The sequence below is a fragment of the Haliotis rufescens genome, unplaced genomic scaffold (assembly GCF_023055435.1).
Source record: "Haliotis rufescens isolate VD_foot unplaced genomic scaffold, xgHalRufe1.0.p SCAF_44, whole genome shotgun sequence".
NCBI lineage: Eukaryota > Metazoa > Mollusca > Gastropoda > Lepetellida > Haliotidae > Haliotis > Haliotis rufescens.
The window spans coordinates 2,526,671-2,553,412 of NW_025964157.1; the positions used below are offsets into that span (position 1 = coordinate 2,526,671).

At 43.2% G+C, this 26,742-nt stretch overlaps 1 protein-coding gene across 6 annotated transcripts in view; it reads right to left on the reverse strand.

Moving 5' to 3' along the window:
* Positions 1–7,041: 7,041 nt before the first annotated feature.
* The window catches only part of LOC124136063 (trichohyalin-like), a 41,562-nt gene continuing 21,861 nt past the window's right edge, over positions 7,042–26,742 (reverse strand). For 4 of the 6 annotated variants that reach the window (XM_046501838.2, XM_046501836.2, XM_046501835.2 and 1 more), the window contains 13 exons: positions 26,125–26,197; positions 24,942–25,092; positions 22,128–22,209; positions 21,575–21,647; positions 20,864–21,092; positions 20,102–20,189; positions 19,636–19,797; positions 18,291–18,435; positions 17,211–17,279; positions 14,766–15,032; positions 9,578–10,566; positions 8,959–9,045; positions 7,042–8,281 (listed from right to left, as the gene is read on the reverse strand). In XM_046501838.2, coding sequence (XP_046357794.2) covers positions 8,219–8,281; positions 8,959–9,045; positions 9,578–10,566; positions 14,766–15,032; positions 17,211–17,279; positions 18,291–18,435; positions 19,636–19,797; positions 20,102–20,189; positions 20,864–21,092; positions 21,575–21,647; positions 22,128–22,209; positions 24,942–25,092; positions 26,125–26,197 — 2,478 coding nt within the window. In that variant the 3' untranslated portion in view covers positions 7,042–8,218. The remainder of the gene's footprint in view (positions 8,282–8,958; positions 9,046–9,577; positions 10,567–14,765; positions 15,033–17,210; positions 17,280–18,290; positions 18,436–19,635; positions 19,798–20,101; positions 20,190–20,863; positions 21,093–21,574; positions 21,648–22,127; positions 22,210–24,941; positions 25,093–26,124; positions 26,198–26,742) is intronic. The other 2 variants (XM_046501839.2, XM_046501837.2) reach the window with 2 other exon arrangements.

A 26,742-nucleotide genomic window follows, 5' to 3' on the forward strand; every position in this document is an offset into this window, starting at 1 on the left:
GTATTACCCGGATGTAACGATCTTCACGGGGCGTGGTTACTCGTGGTCTTCCACTCCTGGGCCTGTCTGACGTCTGACCTGTCTGACGTAACCGCTGCATCAACCTGGTGATAGTGATGCGTGCGCAGCCCAACCTTCTGGCGACGTCGACGTGTGACGCTCCTTGTTGGACCATTCCAACGGCTCTCTCTCTCTCGGTGGCTGTCAAACGTGGCATATCTTGTGTTCTTTTTGTTGCTGTGATATCAACGTGTCTGATCAGCCGTTTTATACAGTTTTTATGCACGTGCAGAACATGCTAGAGAGGGAAATGTCACTTTCACGAAATTTACGTTTTTTCCCGGAAGTGATCACGTGTTTCCGGTATTTTTTATCGACTATGCTGTGTTTGGGATGTGCAATACGAATTAGCATGTTTTCATACTAGACAATTCACTTAGTAAAAAACAATTTTGAAAATAAGTTGGTATCGTTTCTTTTGGACACTAGTTTATCACCATAAACAACAAATAACTCGAGTCGAGACTTTCCACAAGAACCGGTAAACAATTAAAGGCCAGATACACAAAAACTTCAGCCAATATATAGAATGATTTCTAAGTTGGTTACCAAGGTGACAATAGGAAAACGCAAGCAAGGTTGTAAAAACTTGCAGGAACTTACATGTTTTGCAGGAACGGTACCATTCTCTGACGACTGTCACCTTTCAATTGTCGTAGAACCGCCAAAAGACTTTAAAAGGTGGCACTTTTTACCTTGCCTGTCGCTCGGCATTAAGGAAATAAAACAGACGCAATCAAGTACGCACGCACACATACAAACACATACAATGCATGTGTCTCTATATAAAACCGCATTCATCTCGAACGCGACGTAAAACGCTATTTCACCACACCTCGAAATTCCAAGGAACCGACCATTTAATATTCCATTGTTAGGATCAAAAGTATTTATTTCAAGTTTTTTTCCGACTATACAATGGTCGGTCGGTTCTTATACACGATGCAATTTAGTCTGCACCAGTACGTTATTGATGCACAATCATATGGCTGTCTGCGTTCTCATCGATTCTTGTGTGATGTTGTCATAAACTAATCTCGTATTTACAATGGTAATCCACTGTACCGTTCAAGGATGCGCAACTACATTATTCCAGGAAGTGTGTGGAGCACGAATGACCGGCGTGCACATACCCTGTCGGCTGCGGATACTGAGGGGGCAGCGAGTACTGGTTATATAATGCACAACACTATTTTCAACACAACTGGAAAAAGGATAATGTCAAATTTTCACTTTTTGTTTTCATTGATAAATTCACGAAAACACACACACTAACACACTAACACACACTAACACACACACACACACACACACACACACACACACACACACAAAATTAAGGGTTGATCGATACGTTTAGAGCCTCACATAGAAGGAATTGTATAGTAGTGGAATGATCCCCCGAGAATCCGCGTGACCAGAGACCGGCCAATGACAAAGCATCATATTGCCAGTAGGAGTTTCCCCGCAGAGAGTACACGCCATTATCACAGAAGTTTTGGCAAATAAGAAAGTATCAACTCGTTGGGTTCCAAAGCTTCTGACATATGATCAAAAACGCACCAGGCATCCAATATCTCGTGATGATCTAGCTCTGTTTGAAGCTGATTCAGAAAGGTTCTTGCAACGATTTGTGACTGTCCAAATAATGTCCAAAACACATTACCACGACCAATAAAGGCAAGGACGGTTGTATCAGCTGGAAGGGTTATGGCCCCTGTGTTCTGGGATGCCATGGGTGTCATTCATCAGGTTGACTATCTTCCATAAGGACAGAAAATAAACGGAGCATATCATGCTTCACTTTTGAGACAATTTTGGGATGGAATTAAAATGAAGAGGCGAGGGTAGCTGAAAAAGGTTTGCTCTTCTAGTAGGACAATGCCGCAGTGCACAAATCAGCCATTGCCATGGTTACAATCCACGAGCGTGGCTTTGAACTCATTCCGCACCCAACTTATTTTCTTGATCTGGCTCCGTCAGACGTCAAGTCTTTCTTTGTGAGGCTGAGAACCCATCAATGAACCATCGTAGTTTGTGAACATGATAAAGAATCCCTCAGCATTTGCAAAGTTATCAACGAACAAGTACTATGCTTAATTTGACATTTATCTTTTACCAAGTCGATCAGTTGTGGCTGCGTCTCTTCGTGAGAAACCTAGAGTAATGTCCCTTGTCTTTGCCAGTCCATTTTGACATTTGCTCTGAAATAATAGCATCCCTTATTGTTTCCCAGATCTTGACTCTGATCTTCATACATCCGTTTACTTAACTGATTACATTGTTACTCATATCTCCGGGTTTAAGAAGTATCAAATGTTGTGTTCAAGATTTCAGCACTGGTGTCTCTAAAATGTGTTCACATAATTCCGATCCGATCTTAAAGATGGCTGTGACGACCGGCGTTGGTTTCTGTAAAACAGTTTTACGGAAATACAAGCAAATGTTCGGAATGACCCTTTAAATCTATGCATCCAGGCTCTCTCTTACTGCACGTGGGTGTTCTACCATGGACTCAGTGGTGGAATAGCCAGCAAGCCAGTCTTGCTTCTTGTTTGTTTGTTTGTTTGTTTGTTTGTTTGTATGTTGTTTACCACTGCACTCAGCAATATTCCAGCTAAATGATCAAGTCTTGACCAGAAAATCCAGTGATTGACATCATTCGCATCGATCCACGCAATTTGGGTTACGATGACATGCATCAACCGAGCGTCCGGAATACCACTTGACAGGGTTCTGCGTCCGCAATACCACTAAACAGAGCTCGGCATCCGCTAAACCAGTAAACAGGGCTCGGCATCCTGAATACCACTTGACAGGGCTCATATTGCTAAAAGCGGCGTAAAACCATACTCACTCACTCACTCCCTGAAGCGCGATGCTTTCGGGCAAAACCAGACGAATTATCAGATTGATAACAAAGACCATTGCGATTGTATTGACAGCTTACAGAATATCAATATAACAATGTTGCAGGAGTTATCTCGCTTACTCCAGGAACAGGCAGGTTCAAACACAAATAACAAAAGTATACTTATTTTTTCACTATATTCGAGTTTACTAAATACCAAAATAGTTTATTATAAAGCAAAAAACAGGGATCATTGTACGGTTCATAAGCATGTGTTCATAAATGAATCTCTAACAAACAGTGATGACACCAGGTGTGACGTCACAAGTAGAACACCATTAACACATCAATGACATGTAAGTTGAGTAAAATATAACGTCACTTTAAAAATCATTCCAGTCATATCGCCGTGCAGGACATGAAGAATGGGCTTCATACATCGCATCCATTTTGGGAATCGATCAACGCCTTAAAATCACAACGCGACACACCGCCCCAATGGTTGATACTAATATTCATATAAACAAATGTCAAATCAGGTTTGAACCGTTGTATATTTCAGACAGGTGTTTGCCAGCATTGTCACGTGGTGTCATGGTTACAAGTTAAACCAATCGGGGCTCACTTCCGTTGCACGAGTTTTTCATGCGCGTTAATTCCAATCTCCATTAAAGGAAGCAGACGTGACAGGTCACTTTATCTGCTTCAAGACGATGAGAATTCCATAAAACCGAGCCAGACATGAAATCAGACACTTTTTGTTGATGTTTCTACATTTTACGCGTCACTATGAACGTTCTATTGGAAACATTTTGGCTTGTGATGTGCGGTATGAAGAAATGCCACGCCTGTTCGAAAATCGACACATCGACAAGGTAAGTGCACGAATAAATGACAAAACAATATGATTGTGGCCATATAATGTATGGCCTATTCACAAATTCGTGAATAGTTGGGGGTTATACTGAGTGAGGGAATTGGGGTTTAATGCCGCTTTTGACAGTATGCTAGTGCTGATTCAACCTAGGAAATCAATAGTGTCAACCAGTGTCTGGTGTGCTATATCTAAGTATGGCTGGACTTAAGCTGAACACGACGTGAAACGATACTCACGTGCTTTTAGATAGCGAATTGCTTCGTTCGAGCTTTAATTCGAAATAATATTATGTAGTTTGGAACTATAAAGGTTGTTTATCCGGGTCAGAATAGATCTTAAGCAACCCATGCTTGCCGTAAAAAGCGACTACGCTTGTCGTAAGAGGCGACTAATGTGATCGGGAGGTCAGGCTCGTTGACTTGGTCGATGCATGTCATCGTATCCCAAATGCGTAGATTGATGCTCATGATGTCAGTCACTGGACTGTCTGGTCCAGACTCAATTATCTACAGACAGCTGTCATATAGCCAAACCATGCGGCGTTAAACAACAAACTAGGAAAACAAACATGACATGATGACTGCTTTGCATGGAGAACATCGTCAGTGAAATGGCAACGAAACAGTGACTTGGAAACATGGTATGGGGCGGCCAGGGATATAAGGAGGTTTTCCACAAAAAAAAGAGGAATTTCGTGCAGTTATGACAACATTCAAGCCATCTCAGTGTTCAATAATTAAAATTTCGAAGTTAAATCAGTACTTTAAAAAAATCAGGCATAGCTTCCGCGCACCCGGTTTCCGCCGGGTCTTGGAGCAATACTACCATAAACTGCACCCCCCGACCCCCAGACAGAAAGACAACTGTCACAAGCGTGCAATGTCTGAGCCTTCCCCATGTTGAAGAATATTTTTTTTAAACTTACCTTGTACTTTCCTTTTGGTGAAAAAAAAACAAAACAATATTGCAAACATGACATGAATACAACATATCAATATATTAAAGACAACTTTATCTTAAAAAAACAAGCCATCATCTGAGTATTTACAATTTCTGTGTGACGCCACACCCCTCGTTTTAGTGCAAGTATTCTTGATAGAAAACCTATGATGTCCGAAAACCTAAAATCCGACGAATTTTCGGAGTATTTTGTTTGTAAATCTTCGATTATAATTTAACGCGAAAGATGATTTTTTTCCGAGGAATACTGTTTTAAAAAACGCGATTTTCCGCGTTTCCGCGCAGATTTCACATCACGTGGTTACCAACTGATGGCATAAATTCAGTTTCAGAATGTTGTTTAGTTTCGAGCTTAGAATTTTAGAAAAATCAGTATTTCCGACGTAACGGAGTTGAAGTGTTTGGTAATAGATGCTTACTGTGAAGAGAAAGTTATTTATTGTTTAAGAAGATGCGCTGCTAATGGAAGAAAGCGAAAGAAGAAAATGTGAATTAAACAATAATGCTTAAAATATATTTTTCATTCTAATATAATTTCGCGAAGTAATATAGACGTCATGATGTGTTTACCCTGAAATAAACCCCTTGCCATTAATCAACACGTATCATTACATGTATAATCCAATGTCGAGAAGTGGGGTGGGGGTTCGTTCGTCCCCTTCTCAATGAAGACATGTTTTCTAAAAACTTATTTAACTTAGAGAAATGAAATTTTACACATTGATGTAATTTGTTCACGATCTTGAATGAGTTCGAAAATTGGTGTCTTAAATTATTTGTTACAGAGTGAAGACCCTTGCTCATCGGTTTTCAACTTAATTAGTGCATACTGCGTGAAATGGTTTTCTCAGAAACAACTGAACTTACCTGAATGAATGTTTTCATGCATATCTAAGTGATACTTACTACAAGATCCACGATCCTTGATCCATGTTGTTCTACCTAGTGCAGTGTCTGCAATGGGGACAAGTTTTCTCAGAAACTGCTGAACTTACATGGATGAAACTATGCAAGTTTATCTCAGAGAATCTATACCAATCAAGGCTGAGTTCAAAAATTGGTGCCATAAATTACTTATTTCAGAGAATGGGGCCTTTTTGTGTGTAGGGCCTTTTGTGTGTATTAATTTCATATTTAATAGGAGTTCCTCATGGCATAAAGCCGCCCTAGTGCCCATCTCTTAAGGCTTGAAATGGACTCTTCTTTTTTCATAGTGAACTTTAAACATGGGCACGGGTGGCCCAGCCGTCAAGGCTCAATTCGCTGTGCAGTGTTGGGTCCCTTGAACACACCAGAAACCTATGATGGTTTCTGGGTTTGTCAGCACCATATCCATGCTGGTGGGGTTCACCAAAGTGGTAAGCATCTAAGACCTACATCACTTTGAGCTTTCCTCCCACATTAAGCTGACATGGCGTGATAAAACTGGAGTATTGTTCAAAGCTGTGGGGATAGTGATAACTCGTGTGATAGCTCCCTTGTTGCTTAACGCCAATTAGCACGCCGCACTCTGCAATATTACAGCCTGTTTGTTTGTTGTTTAACGCCGCGCTCTGCAATATTACAGCCTGTTTGTTTGTTGTTAAACGCCGCGCTCTGCAATATTACAGCCTGTTTGTTTGTTGTTTAACGCCGCACTCTGCAATATTACAGCCTGTTTGTTTGTTGTTTAAGCCGCACTCTGCAATATTACAGCCTGTTTGTTTGTTGTTAAATGCCACACTCTGCAATGTTACAGCCTGTGTGTTTGTTGTTTAACGCCGCACTCAGCAATATTACAGCCTGTTTGTTTGTTGTTTAACGCCGCACTCAGCAATATTACAGCCTGTTTGTTTGTTGTTTAACGCCGCAATCTGCAATATTACAGCCTGTGTGTTTGTTGTTTAACACTGCACTCTGCAATATTACAGCCTGTTTGTTTGTTGTTTAATGCTGCACTCTGCAATATTACAGCTATATGACAGCGGTCTGTAAATAATTGAGTCTTGATCAGACAATCCAGTGATTGACATCATGAGCATCGATCCATGCATTTGGGATACAATGACAAGCATTAACTAAGACAGTAAGCCTGACCACCCGATCCCGTTAGTCGCTTCTTACGACAAGCATTGGTTTGCTGAAGACCTATTGTAACCCGGATCTTCACGGGTAGAATGATATCATGAGCAACGTCCCAGGTCATTGGTAAAAGGACGATGCTTTGTTTCATGTCAACACTGCATTGTTAAATAGCTCATTTTCACCAGGAAAAGTCTTAGACACAGGCATTCAGAAACCATGAACAAACAACTTGATACTGACATTTTATTTGATATCAAACACATTCCATGATTGAGACAGATCTAACGTAAATAGACATACCAATTAATATATCACAGCTGTGCTTGGTAAATACAGGCAATATAGGTACAGGGATACACAGTAAGTAACTGACCATTCCATGCATGAAACAAGGCAAGAGTGTCACCACGCCAGTGTATTGATGGGGACTAGCGAGGCAATGTAGGTTTTGGGATACACAGTAAGTAACTGACCATTCCAAGCACCTGCAACTCAGGGCCCAGGGATGAAACAAGGCAAGAGTGTCACCACGCCAGTGTATTGATGGGGACTAGCGAGGTTTTGCAAATGATTTCTGAATGGATACCTTCATGATCAGGATTAGAAAAAAACTTTATATTTTCACTTGTCCACAAAAACGATCTTCTGCTGGGTAGCCATCTGTCTGAAGGTAAGCCTGGCGGCCCACAACGATTAAAACATGAAACTATTCATGGGCTGTTTAACAAAGTATTCTGCTACCCCTTATTTATATTTCTTTAAACTAAATTTTCATAACACAGGGCAGAGAATCTGAACATTCTGAAATTTTTATGTGTATAATAAAGGTGACAGTATCTGTTTTCACTCATTTATTGATTTCACTTTCAAATCTGTCCATACCAAAACACCTAAACTTGCTAAGTACCATGTTAAACATGTCCTGGGTCAGTTCAGTGATAACCAAATGTCAAGGTATCCCACACCACAATGCAATCGGTGCAATCTCACATCATGTGTTATGTGACAACAATGGAAATGCCTAACCAATGTCACACTGCCACATTAAAAATGATTATAATCAAATTAAACTTGCCATTTTCATGAAATTAAGCACTTTAAACACAGAAGAGCACTTTAGGAGGGTAGTTTACACAATGACCAACATCAATATTTCAAAGTGCATTTGTAAGAACAACCTTTGCTACTTAGTATTGGGAGTGTATATAAAAATATATAAGGATTCCACATATATGTAAACATTGACTTCATCTCACGCTAATCTGTACAATATAATGACAATAGTACTATATACAAATAAATTATATATTTATATTAATATCATAAACATGTTGAGGAGTTCCTCCCAGTTTGATACTTGTACCATCCACGATGGTCTGACTAGATGCCTCCATCCCGCCTCCTCCTCACCGCTCCAGGTCACTCGGGGACATGCACGTCTCCACCTCCCGGCGTTTCTGCATCAGGCTCTGAAACACCAATTTCTGTGCATACAGACACTGGTACAGAAATTATGCTCATCCCTTCCTTATTTTCAAACATCCCAAACTTTAATGTATTTTGGGGGAAATATCCACATATAATCTGACATTCAAAATGTCAAATATACAACAATGTCTACTCTGGGATGAAGTGGGCGCCTATTGTGGCATAAAACATAACTCATTCACTAGATAAATTCCTGAAAAAGAACACAATGTTCCTCCAGTAATTAAGCGAGGATGGAAGGTTTAGTGCTGCTTGGAAACAGAATTCCGGTCATATCAATGTGTGTCAGCTTAATGTGGTACTCAGACGTTTATTATAATGAAACCTACGAGCTTGTGCTGCCAAACCTAGAAACATAATTAGGGTGAAGTGGGATTCAAACCCACCATCATAGGTTTCTGGCGTGCAAAAGGGAGGCAACTCTGAACAGCGAAGCACAGATGAAACAATTCAAATGCTAGTTATATGTCCTGTAAATAACTGAATCTGGGTCAGACAAACCAGAGGATGATAGCATGAGTAATGCCCCACATGATCACAGCACAGTGAGGCACAATCGACCAAGTTACAGAGTCTGATGACACAACCCCCCTGTTTTAGTGGGACAACCTTGAGGTTCTGGGGACCAACTTCTCCCCGATTAAAGAGTGAGACTGACCTTCTTGAGAGTGGACAGTTGTTGCAGGATCATGTCCTGCCTGGCTGTTGGGTGACCTTTGACCAGGTCGGGGTTCAGGATGGGATCCTGGGAGGAAGGAATCACATGTTATTGAACAGCAAAGATTAGACGTTAGAGCTCAGGGCCCTGTTCCTCAAAGCGATCTTAGCTCTACGGTGATCGTAAGCCTATGTTAAAATATGGGACTTACGATCACCTTAGCGCTAAGGTCGCTTTGAGGAACGGGACCCTGATCATCACTTGAATATGAACCACTCAATGATTAAGCTGTAAATATAGTCTTCTTGCTTTTCTAACAATGTTTAATGTGTTGTTTAATGTGAGGGTAGCCATTAAATAATTGAGCCTGGAGCAGACATTCCAGTAACCGACATCATCAGCATTGATCTATGCAACTGGGACAGGATGACATGCATTGACTAAGTCAGCAATCCTGACCACTGATCCCTTTCTTCAATAGTTAGTTCCTTTCTGCCAAAACATAAAAACAAAAATCCTTTCACTTTGGTGAAGGTATTCTACTAAAAAATAACAGTAACCATAAACATGATAAACAATTGTATCCTAATCACAAACCTGTACCAGTCTCTATACTTACATTCTTGTCGGTCCTGTCGTGGAGATTCTCCAGCCGGTTGCCATAGCTACCTGGATTGTGGTTTTCCACGTACGCCTTCCGGCCCTTCTTTACCTTTGTGTTCTCCCGCGACAAGTGTATGGGCTCAACAGCTTTGGCCGGGTCAAGGATCTCAGTTGTCCGAGTGAAGGGTACGAAATCTCCCCCATCCACTGGTGCCTCGATAGGGTTTCGGTCATGATAGTGGCCCTGTTTGGACTTCCTGTCACTGGCCGGAGGGTTGTAGTTGGAGTAACTATGCTGGTCATTGTCATAACTGTTATCATAACCGTTGTCCAGACGGAGAACCTGGGCACCCCTCCCAACATCGCGCTTGTGTCTGAGGGCAGGGACAGGCGGGGAGAGTCCTGACACTTCATTAGTCCTGAGGGTGGGGATGGGGGGTGAGGGTGAGCGTCTCCCCACAGGAGACTGTCCCCCTCTCATCCTCTCCCGACTCCTGTTGGGGGAAAGACTATTATTATCCCGTCGTCTCACATTTTGTCTATCGGGCGAAACAGACCTATAATTTGCTTCATAAACATTCCTAGGAGAATATCCGTCTTTATGTGGCGAAGGACCACGCGATCTGTTACTGCCGACGTGGTCTGGAATAATGGGTTTGTTGAGTTCAACAAGGGCAAGTAACTCCTTTCCCCTCTTCGCCCTCCTCTCCTCACTCCTCTGTCGCTTTCTTTCGTAGAAAGGATCTCGCTCAGACTGCTTGACATTCCTACGAAGCTTAGGGTTTTGGTAGTTCCATTTGGATTTCCCTCCTTGACGGCCGTTTGCAACTCTTTCCTTCTGCCTCCCACGTTTCAGTTCTGCTTTCACTTCCTTTTCAGCACTGACCACTCGCACTTTCTTTGTCCTTTCTGCTCGTCGCTCTATCATCATCTCCTCCTTAAACTCAATGCCTACTTCACTGATTTCACGCCTCCTCTCACCAATCTTCTCGTTCCTATCCTCCCCTGAAATAATGACGAGTGTATAAGATTACTTTAATACATGTTCGCTACATCTTATGAACAAAATCCATCTTAATAATGTTTACTATAGCACTGGTGAATTGAAAACAAATTCAGAATTTGTCATAAACACAAGCAGGATTGTCAGATCAAAACATTTTTTGTTATTTTAGACATACAATATGACCCGAGATTACATGGTCTTAAACAAGTTAAAATCAATGCAAATGAAAATTAAGTAGTTCTTTGATTTAGCACAGGATCATATGTAATTTACAAAAATTCATACAAACAATATTAGTCGTACTGCAGTGCATATTGAAGTCAAAGTTTACAAAGCGAAAGTTATAATACTACGGGTCCTCACAGATCCCACGCAGCAATGGTATTAGATGGTTTCACGGCATTTCCTTGTGATAACAATGGTTAATGAAGTGGAGGTTAGACAACAATGGCAACACTTTTTCATATTTTTTGGTTTACAGCTTCATCGGACTAGAGCCAAAACAATATTAAATAAATAAAAACAGTGCAAATTTATTTACATGGCTCAGAAAAATAAAAACATTCAAATCCCCCAAACCTACAAATGTAACTGTTAACATGCTGAATAACTGACCAAATGCACTGCATGTATTCTGGCCACTGGAAGCAAATCATAAAGAGAATAAATCTTTCCCTGACTCGAGTTGTTTTAGACATTGACAGTGGTCCTGGGGTCCTAGGATTACATACACAGTATCAGGACCACCATACGCATGAACTTTCAAACCTCCCACCTACACTAAATTTCAAACATGTTTACAGTTTGCAGTAACCACTGACAATGATTGAAGGCAATATTGGCCGGTACATCTCCTTGTATGCAATTAAGTGTGTGTGTGTGGGGGGGGGGGGGGGGGGGGGGGGGGGATGGGGGCATGGGATCCTTAGCTCTTCTCCTGTAGAACATCAATCTCAATCTTAGGACAAGAGCATCTGACTTTCATGCGTAACTTCAAACACTTCAAATATAAATGGTACACGACATGTGCACATCACTGGAAAACTATCAAATTGTGTGCACTTCGCAGTTTCGCATATATTTTCCCCACTAAACCAACTGTCACAAAGACCCTCTGCCAAATTTAAAAAGAAAATAAGCAACACAAATTTATGCTTTAAACCAATCCAAGCTCATGTAAACCATGAAACACAAAAGTGTGGCCTATGCATCACTTCACTCAAGAGTATATACAATATGGAGAGACTAGAACGTGAGTATGGTATATGTCACTCATTGTACTTGTACATGAATATACTATGGGTATAGCAGTATAGCTACGTCTAGCTACGTCTAGAGATACATGTCACTACACCATACATACCTGGCCTAGGTGACAAAACTAGGATCTCTCTTCAAATAAACCTACCACATGTTCTATACGTACAGTAAGACAGATCTATAGGTACAACTGGCAGCAGTTATTGCACTAGGGAACATGAGGGTATTCACCTACACAGCAGGAGAGTGAGAGAGTCTGGTTTAACAGCATTTCAGTTGTATCAGCATTATAGGAGGAAAGCTTGAAGTGATGAGGGTCTTAGACGTTTACCACTTAGGTGAAACCCATGATCACAGTTATTGAGCCAACTGGAAAAAAATCTTGATCAGAGTGATTCGGACCCACGACCATAGAATTAATTCTTATTGCGCCTTAGACAACTGGGCCCCTCGTGCCTCCTCACAGACTATACAAGAACGGTGTGGGTATGTTGTGGTAAACTGTAGAAGATGGCCTAAATACATTAGTAACTTGAAACAGTGCTGGATGTAATGGTGGAGGTTGTTAATGCACTAGGCTGCTATGGTTAGGAGGGTAATTGTCGATTCCCAGTCTCGCAACACTTTATCATGGTTTCTCTGCTCCTGGACAATACGTCTTCCAACAACAAGTTTCAAACAAAGGAAGCATAAAGCACTGTACAAAGAACCTTATCCATGGGAGATCAACCGTCCAGACCAGAAACTGAGGATGCATGCCCAGACTGGAGGAATCCGACATAGCAACTGTGGTATATGGTCTCAGTTTGCAATGGCAGATAAAAACAGATATATGCTCATGTGGCAAAATCAGGAAATCAATTCCTGTCTACTTCAGTGATTATTTTCTCTCAATATTTTCTTTAACCCAGAGAAATTTATTATTCATTTTATAGATGCACTTACCATAAAATATGAACACAGTATATCTTTCTTAAAGCTGTTTTAATTGCCTGACATGGGAGTGTTCAAAACCAACCCTGACAACAGTCTTTTGCCTCTAGTTTCTTGGCATATAGACCAAAACATGTAACACAAACAACCAAATTGGTCTGATCTCAACCATTTTTGACTTCATAATTGCGAAACAAAATGACCAAAAAGCTTGCCACTCAAGATTATAACTGTTTCATGCCTACATAGGGTATCTGCTTTTGGAACATCCTTCTTCACCTATTTGTCGACACTCATCAACACTATCATTCCTTCTGTCATGGACACGTAATCCAACTCGGTAGCCTACATCTTTGCCATAATTAATTCAGGATTCAGTTCTCATTGTATCACCATACTGTCGCATCAGTTTTCAATGTAAGCCCAACCTATACATGTAATGTCAATTCCCTCTACCAGATACGGTATGTATGCGGTCTGCCTGTCACACTGTAATCCAGGTCCCCTCTACCAGATACAGTATTTATGCCGTCTGCCTGTCACACTGTAAACCAGGTCCCCTCTACCAGATACCGTAGGTATGCCGTCTGCCTGTCACACTGTAATCCCGATTTCCTCTACCAGATACAGTATGTATGCCGTCTGCTTGTCACACTGTAATCCAGGTGCCCTCTACCAGATACAGTATGTATGCCGTCTGCTTGTCACACTGTAATCCATGTGCCCTCTACCAGATACCGTAGGTATGCCATCTACCTGTCACATGGTAATCCCAATTCCCTCTACCAGATACAGTATGTATGCCATCTGCCTGTCACACTGTAATCCCAATTCCCTCTACCAGATACCGTAGGTATGCCATCTGCCTGTCACATGGTAATCCAGGTGCCCTCTACCAGATACTGTATGTATGCCATCTGCCTGTCACACTGTAATCCAGGTCCCCTCTACCAGATACCGTAGGTATGCCGTCTGCTTGTCACACTGTAATCCAGGTGCCCTCTACCAGATACAGTATGTATGCCGTCTGCTTGTCACACTGTAATCCATGTGCCCTCTACCAGATACCGTAGGTATGCCATCTACCTGTCACATGGTAATCCAGGTGCCCTCTACCAGATACAGTATGTATGCCATCTGCCTGTCACACTGTAATCCCAATTCCCTCTACCAGATACCGTAGGTATGCCATCTGCCTGTCACATGGTAATCCAGGTGCCCTCTACCAGATACTGTATGTATGCCATCTGCCTATCACACTGTAATCCAGGTCCCCTCTACCAGATACCGTAGGTATGCCGTCTGCTTGTCACACTGTAATCCAGGTGCCCTCTACCAGATACCGTAGGTATGCCGTCTGCCTGTCACACTGTATTTCCGGTCCCCTCTACCAGATACAGTATGTATGCTGTCTGCCTGTCACACTGTAATCCAGGTCCCTTCTACCAGATACAGTATGTATGCTGTCTGCCTGTCACACTGTAATCCAGGTCCCCTCTTCCAGATACAGTATGTATGCTGTCTGCCTGTCACACAGTAATCCAGGTCCCCTCTACCAGATACCATATGTATGCTGTCTGCCTGTCGCACGGTAATTCAGGTCCCCTCTACCAGATACAGTATGTATGCCGTCTGCCTGTCACACTGTAATCCCGATTCCCTCTACCAGATACCGTATGTAAGCCGTCTTCCTGTCACACTGTAATCCCAGTCCCCTCTACCAGATACTGTAGGTATGCCGTCTGCCTGTCACACTGTAATCCCGATTCCCTCTACCAGATACTGTAGGTATGCCATCTTCCTGTCACACTGTAATCCCGGTCCCCTCTACCAGATACAGTATGTATGCCGTCTGCCTGTCACATGGTAATCCAGGTCCCCTCTACCAGATACCGTATGTATGCTGTCTGCCTGTCACACTGCATGGAGATATACAACCTGATCAGCAACTACAGGCACTGCAAGCACCAGCCTCTACACGGGTCTCCCTACATCACCAGCTTACCAATAGTCTGTGTCCCGAACTCTCGCCTAGGGGAGCTGGGATCAGGGCGCGGGGGTTGACTGGGTTGCCGGTACCTACTTGGAGTGAGGACTCTGTTCTCCATGTATGGGTCGTGACTCCCCACAACAGGGTGGGGCAAGTCCACGGTGCGAGATGAGATTTCAGGAAGGCCATACTTTATGTTGCTTGAGTCATGGCTTTGTCTTGAAGTGAGGTTTAGACTGGGCACATGCACTGGCTCCCCCTGGTGGACATGAGGGGTCATGGCTGCAAGAGAAGATAACTCAGTGTGTTAAATGTGTTGGAGTGCACTCCCTTTATCATGTAGGGAGCAAAAGAAAGGTTTGAGACAACTTTTCATGTTTTGAGATTCATGTTTTCAAACAGTTCACAGAGACTTTTGCACAGCTATCCTACATTACAAGTTAACATTGAAAGCTCTTGAAGTTTCATACTGCATTCAATTTGCACAATCTCATCCGATTTATGCTCATCATTTACTGATAGAGGGCAATGTTGAACTTTGAAGTGTTGCACAGAATCAAAACCCTATTGCATGCATCTACTGCCATGTCTCGCAGTACTACGTGTGGCTTCCATGTGCCATTTCAACTCAGTATAAAACATGCATTGCATGCACTCAATAACATGTGAAACATTGTGGAAGTTGGTTTAGAAGATGGGGACAAGCTTCTTGCCCGTGCAGGAACACTCACAACAGCAAACAGGTGCATAGAAAAGTCAACCATTTCTCTCCACAAACTCAGAAATAGTGATTGATGTGCACGACTAACTGCTAACCAGACTGTGAAACACATGGCTGTCCACAGGCTCTTCTCCTCTGTGGAAGTCTGGGCAGCATGATCCAACACACATTATACTGGTCATAAGAAATGACAAATATTGGCATGTGGTGGAGGTCCTTTCCTACTTAGACTGTGTGGATCATTTTCATTCATGATTGAGACTCAATAATTTACACGCCAATGCCTAGATTTTCGAAACAATCGTGGCCCTATAATAATCGTAAAGTTATCGTAAGGAAATCGTAGGCTATCTACTAGGTTAGCCTATTTTCGAAACTATCATAGCCCAAAGATATTGTAAGATTGCCGTAAATGTAATATTTAAGATAGTTTCGAAAATGTATCTTATCTTAAACTTAAGAGATCTATCTTTAAAAGTAAGTTGTTGAGATTAATCTAGACCCAATGTGATTGTCACATGTTGCTAGATATCTGTCCACACCAAAATATCTGATCGAGGCCATCAGGCCAAGAGAGGATATTGGCTGAGTACTGAGTACAGTATTAGGGCATTAGCTGTGATATTTCTGACAGCCATTATATGCATCCTGTCAGTTGCATGCTTTAGTGAGTCCAAACCTCTTCTAACAATTCACTTTACTTCGGACAGATACACGTAAGTGCAAAATTCACCAGATTACAAAAAGTTGACTGTCTGAATGCCAACAACGTGCCTGTCTGCCTCCAGTCCTGGACAAAACACATGCATGATTAACTGGGGTCTCTAATATGCAAGTGTGCACGACTGACTGAATGTCAACAAAGTGCATGTCTCCCTCCGGTACTGGACAAAACACATGCATGATTAACTGGGGTCTCTAATATGCAAGTGTGCATGACTGACTGAACGTCAACAAGGTGCATGTCTCCCTCCGGTACTGGACAAAACACATGCCTGATTAACTGGGGTCTCTAATATGCAAGTGTGCATGACTGACTGAACGTCAACAAAGTGCATGTCTCCCTCCGGTACTGGACAAAACACATGCCTGATTAACTGGGGTCTCTAATATGCAAGTGTGCATGACTGACTGAACGTCAACAACGTGCATGTCTCCCTCCGGTACTGGACAAAACATGCCTGATTAACTGGGGTCTCTAATATGCAAGTGTGCATGACTGACTGAACGTCAACAACGTGCATGTCTCCCTTCGGTACTGGACAAAACACATGCCTGATTAACTGGGGTCTCTAATATGCAAGTGTGCATGACTGACTGAACGTCAACAACGTGCATGTCTCCCTTCGGTACTGGACAAAACACATGCCTGATTAACTGGGGTCTCTAATATGCAAGTGTGCATGACTGACTGAACGTCAACAACGTGCATGTCTCCCTCCGGTACTGGACAAAACACATGCCTGATTAACTGGGGTCTCTAATATGCAAGTGTGCATGACTGACTGAACGTCAACAACGTGCATGTCTCCCTCCGGTACTGGACAAAACATGCTTGATTAACTGGGGTCTCTAATATGCAAGTGTGCATGACTGACTGAACGTCAACAAAGTGCATGTCTCCCTCCGGTCCTGGTACAAAACACATGCCTGATTAACTGGGGTCTCTAATATGCAAGTGTGCATGACTGACTGAACGTCAACAACGTGCATGTCGTGCAAGACCTGGGTGCAGATACCTGGAAGTGAGCGTGCGCTGACCACAGGGTCACTGAGGTCAGACAACACAGACTGTCTGGCGTCCGGCTCTACAACAACACAGTGGCAGGTGTAAACACAACTGATGTAGTGAATGTAAACAGAGTTCGTAAATCAGCAGAAACAAGGAAAATGATAATGAAAATATAAGGAACAAAATGTGCATCAATGAAAAATTGTACAAAAACTAAAGCAGACACTGCTTTTGAGTGTTGTCAGGTCCATCATTTAATTGGAAAGGATAACAAAATTTGTTTGCCTTATTTAAATTCAGAAATAGTGCCAAAGTTCAGCTCCTTAATTTCAGGGAATTTCAGTGCCCCCCTAACATCCCACCCTGCAGGTGTCCCCTCACCATCAAGATGAGCCTGGAGATAGCTGATGTTGTGCCCCCCTAACATCCCACCCTGCAGGTGGCCCCTCACCATCAAGATGAGCCTGGAGATGGCTGATGTCGTGCCCCCCCCCCAACATCCCACCCCGCAGGTGTCCCCTCACCATCAAGATGAGCCTGGAGATGGCTGATGTTGTGTCCCCCTAACATCCCACCCCGCAGGTGTCCCCTCACCATCAAGATGAGCCTGGAGATAGCTGATGTTGTGCCCCCCTAACATCCCACCCTGCAGGTGTCCCCTCACCATCAAGATGAGCCTGGAGATGGCTGATGTCGTGTCCCCTCTAACATCCCACCCCGCAGGTGCACCCTCACCATCAAGATGAGCCTGGAGATGGCTGATGTCGTGCCCCCTAACATCCCGCCCTGCAGGTGTCCCCTCACCATCAAGATGAGCCTGGAGATGGCTGATGTTGTGCCCCCTAACATCCCGCCCTGCAGGTGTCCCCTCACCATCAAGATGAGCCTGGAGATGGCTGATGTCGTGTCCCCCCTAACATCCCACCCCGCAGGTGCACCCTCACCATCAAGATGAGCCTGGAGATGGCTGATGTCGTGCCCCCCCAAAATCCCATCCTGCAGGTGTCCCCTCACCATCAAGATGAGCCTGTAGATGGCTGACATTGTGCCCCCCCCCTAACATCCAACCCTGCAGGTGCCCCCTCACCATCAAGATGAGCCTGGAGATGGCTGACATCATGCCCCCCTTGACGCAAGTGCTCCATCTTCTTAATGAGCTTCTCCTGCTGAGCCTTCTCCTGAGCCTCGTCCATCGCCATCTTTAGCTCATTGATGCGCCGCTGTCGGGCCTCCTGAAACACACACAACACCATGAGGTCCTGACAGACCATTTCTTACTACTTGCACGGATGACAACTTCGTACTTTACAGATCAGTCTGCATCAGATTTGACAAAAAAGATTTGAAAAGTATAATTCCAAAAATTAGTGCCATGAAACTGTAGCTCACCTGAATTTGTAGTTAACAGTCTAAATAACAAAGACAGCAACTGAACAAAAGAAGTTGTCAGCACTGATTTTCAAATATGTGCTGTAAAATGCAGAGAAATAACACTTAAATTTTACTTCACACCTCATTCTGCCCTTTTGATACAAAAATTTATCACGACAACCATGCTCACTATTCCTATACTCCCCCTCCTCCCTACTGATACTAAGAGCCATCCTTCCTTGTCCCATACTCCCCCTGCCCTCCCTTCTCCCATACTCCCCCTGTCCTCCCTTGTCTCATGCTCCACCTGTCCTCCCTTGTCTCATACTCCCCCCGTCCTCCCTTGTCCCATACTCCCCCTGTCCCCCCTTGTCCCATACTCCCCCTGTCCTCCCTTGTCTCATGCTCCACCTGTCCTCCCTTGTCTCATACTCCCCCCGTCCTCCCTTGTCCCATACTCCCCCTGTCCCCCCTTGTCCCATACTCCCCCTGTCCTCCCCTGTCTCATGCTCCACCTGTCCTCCCTTGTCCCATACTCCCCCTGTCCCCCCTTGTCCCATACTCCCCCTGTCCTCCCTTGTCTCATACTCCCCCTGTCCTCCCTTGCCCTATATTCCCTCCGGCCTTCCTTTTCTCATGCTCCCCCCCGTCCTCCCTTGTCCCATACTCCCCTGTCTCATACTCCTCCTGTCCTCCCTTGTCTCATACTCCCCCTGTCCTCCCTTGCCCCATATTCCCTCCGGCCTTCCTTTTCTCATGCTCCCCCCCGTCCTCCCTTGTCCCATACTCCCTTGTCTCATACTCCCCCTGTCCTCCCTTGTCCCATACTCCCCCTGTCCTCCCTAGTCCCATACCCCCCCTGTCCTCCCTTGTCCCATACCCCCCCTGTCCTCCCTTGTCTCATACTCCCCCTGTCCTCCCTTGTCCCATTCTCCCCCTGTCCTCCCTTGTCCCATACTCCCCCAGTCCTCCCTTGTCCTATATTGCCCTTTGTACCTCCTTCTGCCCTACTGATACAAAGTTTATCAAGAGGACTGTCCTCCTTTGTCCTGTACTCATACCTCCTTCTGGCGTATCTTCTGCTGCTCCGTGTTGAACTGACTCTGCATGTTGTCCCTCTCGTTCTTCATCTTCCACTCCTCCTCCATCTCCTCTCGCATCTTCCTCTGACGTTCCTCACGCTTCAGGCGCTCCTTCTCCTCGATCTGTGAACGTAGTGCATCCTACGAAAAACGAAAAACACAAACAAAATCAGGCAAGGCCAGCCAACATGAAGCAAATATAAACCAAACTTGACATCAACGATTGACAATCCTGAGAGTTCAATTACTTCAACACTCCCCTGACTAGAACTGGATAATTTGTCTTACATGTAACTACGAACCCTCATATCATTACACTAGCTGGCTAAAAAGACAACAAAAACCCAGAATATTAAGCCAAAGATACCTTTTCAAAAATTTGATTGATTTTCCAAAAAGTGATGCTTGGTCATCCCTCTTTCAGACAAGTCTCTAACATATCTACCTGGTGATGCATGTATTTCTGTTTCTTGAGTTCCAGCTCCTTGCGTGTGATGGGGTCAACCATGACGTTCTGACCTCGCAAATGAGTCCTGCAACAGAGATATATGTGCAAAGCTTTATTCTTTCGATTCCACCATGGCCCAACATGGCAAGCAGACATTTAAGAAATGTCACTGTAAAGAGAGCAAAAAACTTTCACCATCAGTCTCTCATAGATGAAAGTAAACTTACATCAGCCAACTTCTCAAATCTGAATATGGTACACATATTTACAGGAAGTCTAAACATCTCAATTATAGTGCAAACACTTTTTATTTGTTTGTTTGTTATTCAACACTGAACTCATCAATATTCCAGTCATATGATGGCAGCCTGTAATATATATTTACACCTGGACCAGACAAATCAGTGATTAATATCACAACCAATGACCAAATCACCAAGCCTGACTATCCCATCCATTGAGCTGCTTCTAACAACAAACAGATTGCTGGGGACCTATTCTAACCCCCGAAACCCTACAAGGGGCTGACACTTATGATGTCGTTCACTCAAAATAAGTTCCTTCCTAACTGGTTTCTTTTTCCCAACTGTCAGTTCCTACGTGTTTCCAAGACAACAAGGAGCAACATCCTGTCACTTCCTTGGACTACTTTACAGTACAACAGAAAATGAAGACATTAGTAGTTGATGCCAGCCTGGATAAGCAGGATCAGCAGCCTACACTGAGCCTAAGTTGTGTACATGGCCTCCATCCACTTACATGTCGCCATCATCCCTGGCAGAGACCTGTGGGGCACTGCTGACCCGTCCGGCGTTGTCTGGCAGGTCAGTGACTCGAACTGCATGGTCCTGCCGGTCACTGCCTCGTTCCGTGTAGTCCAGTGCTGATTGGTTGACGTTCTGGGTGAAGCGGTCCGCCCACGTGTCACCTTCGACATCCCGCTCCTTGTCACGCATCTTCCTCGCTTTGTTCTCCTCCATTTGCTTTTCTATAACAAACAAAACATCACTGTAGTCTTAATGGAAACAAGCCACTTAGGTGATGACGAAATTCTCATTCTCCCGTTTTTCTACAAGAAGCATACCATCACTGCAGTCGTCATGGATACAAGCCATTTAACAAATCTCTTGTCCCGTTTCTCAATTCATAAAGAAACATGTGATGGCAATGACAAGACAGCCTGACACCATGCCCCTTCCGTTCATTAATGTTCGTGATTGGTCGTCATCTTGAAACCAATCATTGCCTGACTGTTTTCGTATCCTGCAGCTTTCCTCTGATTGCGCACAGTTCATTCACTTATTCACTTGACAGCCCTAAATATATACAGACTAATTCCTTGCATGTATAACTGAATGTGACCATTACCATTATCACAAACTGTTCACTCCGATTGTGATAGTTACTTATTTTTTCAACAAGCTTATCAACAGACATGTGAAATGCTTTCAGTAGAAACCTGTGACGTACCTAAATCTTCCAGCCACCTGCGCTTTTCCTGCTGTTTATCTTTAAGGATTTTTTCATCACTTGGTGCAGCATGCTAAAAAACAAAATAATTTGCATTTTCTCGAAAAAGTCCAAGCATCACCCGCCATTACACAATCACACATTGTGAGCAGATGCACTAAAATACCTGGTGTTGATTGGTCCACCGTACCGAGAGGCTGTGTCAGCACTATAGAAGTACAACATGGCAACTTGATCTCTATCCCAAGTGGGTGATATAATCATGTGTACTACTTGAACCATTAATGCTCAGTTGATTGTAACACCTTCGCTTGCATTTCATAGGTTGTGTAGAAATTACTGTTTTGTTTAATGAAACAACACAGGCTATCACTGTGATATCACTGCCCAAATGTCAAGGACAAACAGATGCTTCAGAATCTTGACCTTGAGACGTAGTGGCTGTATTTCCTATCTTGGGTAAAAACATGAAAGAGACTACAAATTCAACCCTGGGGTAATAGTTAAGGACAACTGTTCTTGTCCAAATCATGACTATCAAAACACTACTTACGCCGACTTTGAATGAGCTCCTTACAGCAGCATGTTGTGAGTCAGCAAAGTCAGGAGCACTGGAAGATTCTTGATGGGATGACCTGTACAAAGGGAGATAATCATGTGTTACCAGAACACTTCTAAGGTAACCATGCTACATTATTCCCATCTGACAGACCTAAAGGCAAATTAGGCACACTGTCTCCTTTCTCCATGTTTTAACTTATTTAATCCAAACCAATGAACCATCGACTACTTACACCCCACTTCTGGTCTTGTTGCCATGGTTTCTTCTGTTATTACCATACATGTGAGGGCCGAGACAGCCAGGAGTGATATCTCATATCCTAAGTTGCCACGTTAAGGTTATTTGTGCAAGTTATTTCTTATGAATCCAGATTCTAGAACTACAACCAAGTCAAGAGATATTGCAAACTTTCCCACCAAAGACACAAACTCTGAACATTTTGTTGCCAAGCCACTGACATATTCGCTGTACCAAGGGGGTTGAATGGTGAGGCAAGCTTTTAGAAACTGCCTTTGTTTATGATAACCTTTTTGTAGTGCTTTTTTAATAATGTTGTCAGATTTGATGTTGAAAATCACAAGAAATGGAAAAGGCAAATTAGCACCTGATGGGGAAGAAGTTTGCCACACACGTAGTTTCTTCTGTGTATCGTTCAATATGGTCCCACGACGCAACTGTAGGTATATTGGCTGATACACCTCGAAATGTACAAGCATAACTCTTACCATCTTCCCGAGGCAAGAGCGTCCACCAGCCTTTTTATTAAAGTCTTGCACATAACAATAGTCCAATCAGAGAACGTTTCACAAAATCAACCTCCACGACTGGTACACATTCGTATGAAAGTGATCTACTGCTGCCTTGCCTTTGTTGACACGAGTGTCTTTTTCATCTAAAAAACATTGCCTATGTTTTTGTGTCAGGGATGAAATCACTAATGATATCGTAATCTGATCAACTAGGTCGTCGCCTATGGTAGTCGCCATCTTTGTGAAGCTATACGAGATAAGAACAGTGATCTGATTGGATATCGTGTTTTTATTACAAGGGGCATAACTTGTGATCTACGCAAGGTGGCGCCAGGGTCGAGCTAAGAAAAGTGGCCTTGATGTAGCAAGGGTAGAACCAAGGCTTTGATATAGGCTAGTGGAACTCTTACTGAAACTAATAAAACTGTTTTGAGGTACATGTACTACTCCACTGAAGTTAAGGACCACCCAAATTCTTTCACATTACTATAGTTAATATGTCCCGACAACTGTGTACTAATCTTAGCCCAATATTTTTGTATTACTTTAGTTACGCTGACATGCCATGACAGATAACTTTAGTAATATGAAAGAATCAGGAGGTTCTTAACTTCTTTTGAGTAGTATATGTATACATGCCATCCCATCCCCCCATGGTACTGGTGGTGATCCTCATTCCAACAATCAATTGACTTACAGGTACTTGTGCAGGTGAAGATTTGTACACACACAGTTGTCTGAGACACAAGTATGAACGCAGGGCTCAGTTTAGCTATCAAAAACATGCACCAGTGCAACCTCCTATTCAAAAATGCAACCAAGAGCATGCAAAAAAAAAAATCTAACTAAAGTCTGACTAACCCTTACCTGTCCACAAAACATCAACCCTTGAACTCACTCAATGTTTCTAAGCTTTATTTACCACACTATATCACTAATCCCTGTGTTGTGTGTAAATCCTGACACATGACACAGTCATCAGAGATCTGAGATGTTACGTATTTAGACCAGTTTATGCATCTTTGTTTCAACTTTAACAATTTGATGGGACCAGGGTGCTACCTGGTTATGTCTGGAGCGACAATCTTTTAATGTCAACATGCACCAGGTGCAAGATAAATCAACTTCCTTAAACTGAGTCCTGGCACATGACCTCACCATGCGTGCCACCCCTACAGATCATCCCTCCCAGATAATGTAGCCTACTATATGCTGACATGCTTGCCACCCCTACAGATCATCCCTCCCAGATAATGTAGCCTACCATGTGCTGACATGCTTGCCACCCCTACAGATCATCCCTCCCAGATAATGTAGCCTACCATGTGCTGACATGCTTGCCACCCCTACAGATCATCCCTCCCAGATAATGTAGCCTACCATGTGCTGACATGCTTGCCACCCCTACAGATCATCCCTCCCAGATAATGTAGCCTACCATATGCTGACATGCTTGCCACCCCTACAGATCATCCCTCCCAGATAATGTAGCCTACCATATGCTGACATGCTTGCCACCCCTACAGATCATCCCTCCCAGATAATGTAGCCTACCATATGCTGACATGCTTGCCACCCCTACAGATCATCCCTCCCACATAATGTAGCCTACCATATGCTGACATGCTTGCCACCCCTACAGATCATCCCTCCCAGATAGTGTAGCCTACCATATGCTGACATGCGTCATCAGAAGTTTAGTTGCCCTTGAGAACAAGAGCTTGTCAGATGTTTCAAAGAGGGAGCCATGAGGCTCAGTAGCTCACCTGAATACTTAATATTTGCAACATCTAGATTATTTGAAACTAAAGTCATACAGGTCTCAAAAGGCTGAAAATGCAATTCTATCACACAAAATATTGTAAATCACACAATGATACAGAAAGGGCAAAATGTTTAAATTCCTATCAGGATTCCTGGAGTTCACACCAGCATCAGACTAGCCTGTGTAAGAGGCAGCCCTTGGGATAGTATACTAACAATAGTGACGGTAGTTTCTCTACACTACTTAAGTTCGACCTATCCCTTCAATGGCACATGGTGAAACAGCTGCTACCTCTTGTCGATGACGAGCACGACAGAGTCCTGTTCTGGCAGGGGGGCTGGTTTGTACGAGCCGAACCTATCAGCCCACGTGTCATCCAGGCCCGTCTTGTCTCGCTCCTTGCTCTTCTGTTTCTTCACCCGCTGCTCTTCTCTCTGTCTCTCTGGAACAAGTGAGTGAGGCAATCAGTCGGGAACTTGCAATAGTCCTACAGTATCACGGCAAAGGACACTAGGAATGGGCCTTGCACATTGTAGCTTTGTTGGGAAATTAACCTTTAGACAAAACTATGTTTTGACAACTAGGCTACTGAAATAGCCCCTGATTACTATAAAGTGAGTGAGTGATTTCAAAATGCTTCATAAAACATCAGAGGCCCTGACTGTACTTTATCCTGCATTATAATGGACAAACATCAGGCGCCGTTCAAATTTCCTCTCTCATGATCTAATGTATCCTAGGTCACACAGTTCTTTCATTACTGCCAAGCAAGATAGTGCATCCACATCAATTTGTGGTGAAACAGTTTCTTTAATCTTGTTGAATATTGCTGCTAATACGGGAGGATCATAATCAGGGCAACCCATAATTATCGGATCCTGGCATTACCAAGGGACACAACTCTGCTAAGCAAATTGCGGCTCTTCCAACCTCTCTGTCATTATGGACAGACTTCTGACCATCGAGTGAGTAATTGTATCAGGAAAGATGTGGCTTGATAGTTCCAGTCATCAAAATATATGGTAACTATGGCAACATTATCTCACTTAGCCAAATGTTTATGATAGAATCGGGTACAAATAGAAGCATTACCATGATAACGAACATGGCTATGGTGCTGACACGCCTTGTAGCATAATCAGGGCACCTCTGGAATTGAAACACTCATCCGTAACTAAGAGATGCAACTCTACAAAGCAAATTCCTGCACCTCCTGCACAACCAAACCACCCAGCTACTCTTCCTTGTGAGAATAAGTTTACTAATGTGAACTGCTATGTGTAACCAACATGATCAGCACACATCATGTTTCTTCTTGATTCATACAATGGAATGTCCACTATTATCAGATAATGTCCACCAAGGACTTGGCAGCGGAGGACCAAGGTAGCAAGCTTCCACTGCACTTCAGTGGTGAGTTTCCCCGTTCAAGTGGTGCCGTTGCTTCAAGTCCCATCTTCCAGGATATACTCACCAAGTTCCTCCAACCACTGCTTCTTTTCTCTCTGCTTGGCAGTCACAATCTTGTCCTCATCAATGACAAAACCCTGGAATCCAATCTTCAAGTATATATCTCACAAATAAACACATTTACCTCAACAATGTCAATTTTCCTTACAAATATGTAGTAAACTGATGAGACATATCACACAGACACACTAACACGTTTGTATTTATCAAATAAGACACGTCACAAAAGCAGAGAAATGGCTGTTATCCAATGAAACATATCACACAAGCACAGAAATGGCTGTTAATAGTGTTATCCAATCAGATATATCACACAGACAGAAACGACTGTAATCACAATATTATCAGGTCATAGGTTTGCAGACACTACTAAAGAAATTCCTGTCTACAAACAATTCTTCACGCCACACTCCTTTCCTGTGTGAACAGCTGATCGTAGTCCATATAGATATAATTTACACAAATGATCTAGCTAGTTGGTTTGTTTGTTTGTTTGTTTCTTATTCAACGCCACACTCAGCAATAGTCCAGCTATATGACAGCAGTTGGTAAATAATCGAACCTGGTCTACGGAACTGGGATACGATGACATGCATCAACCAAGTCAGCGAGCCTGACCACC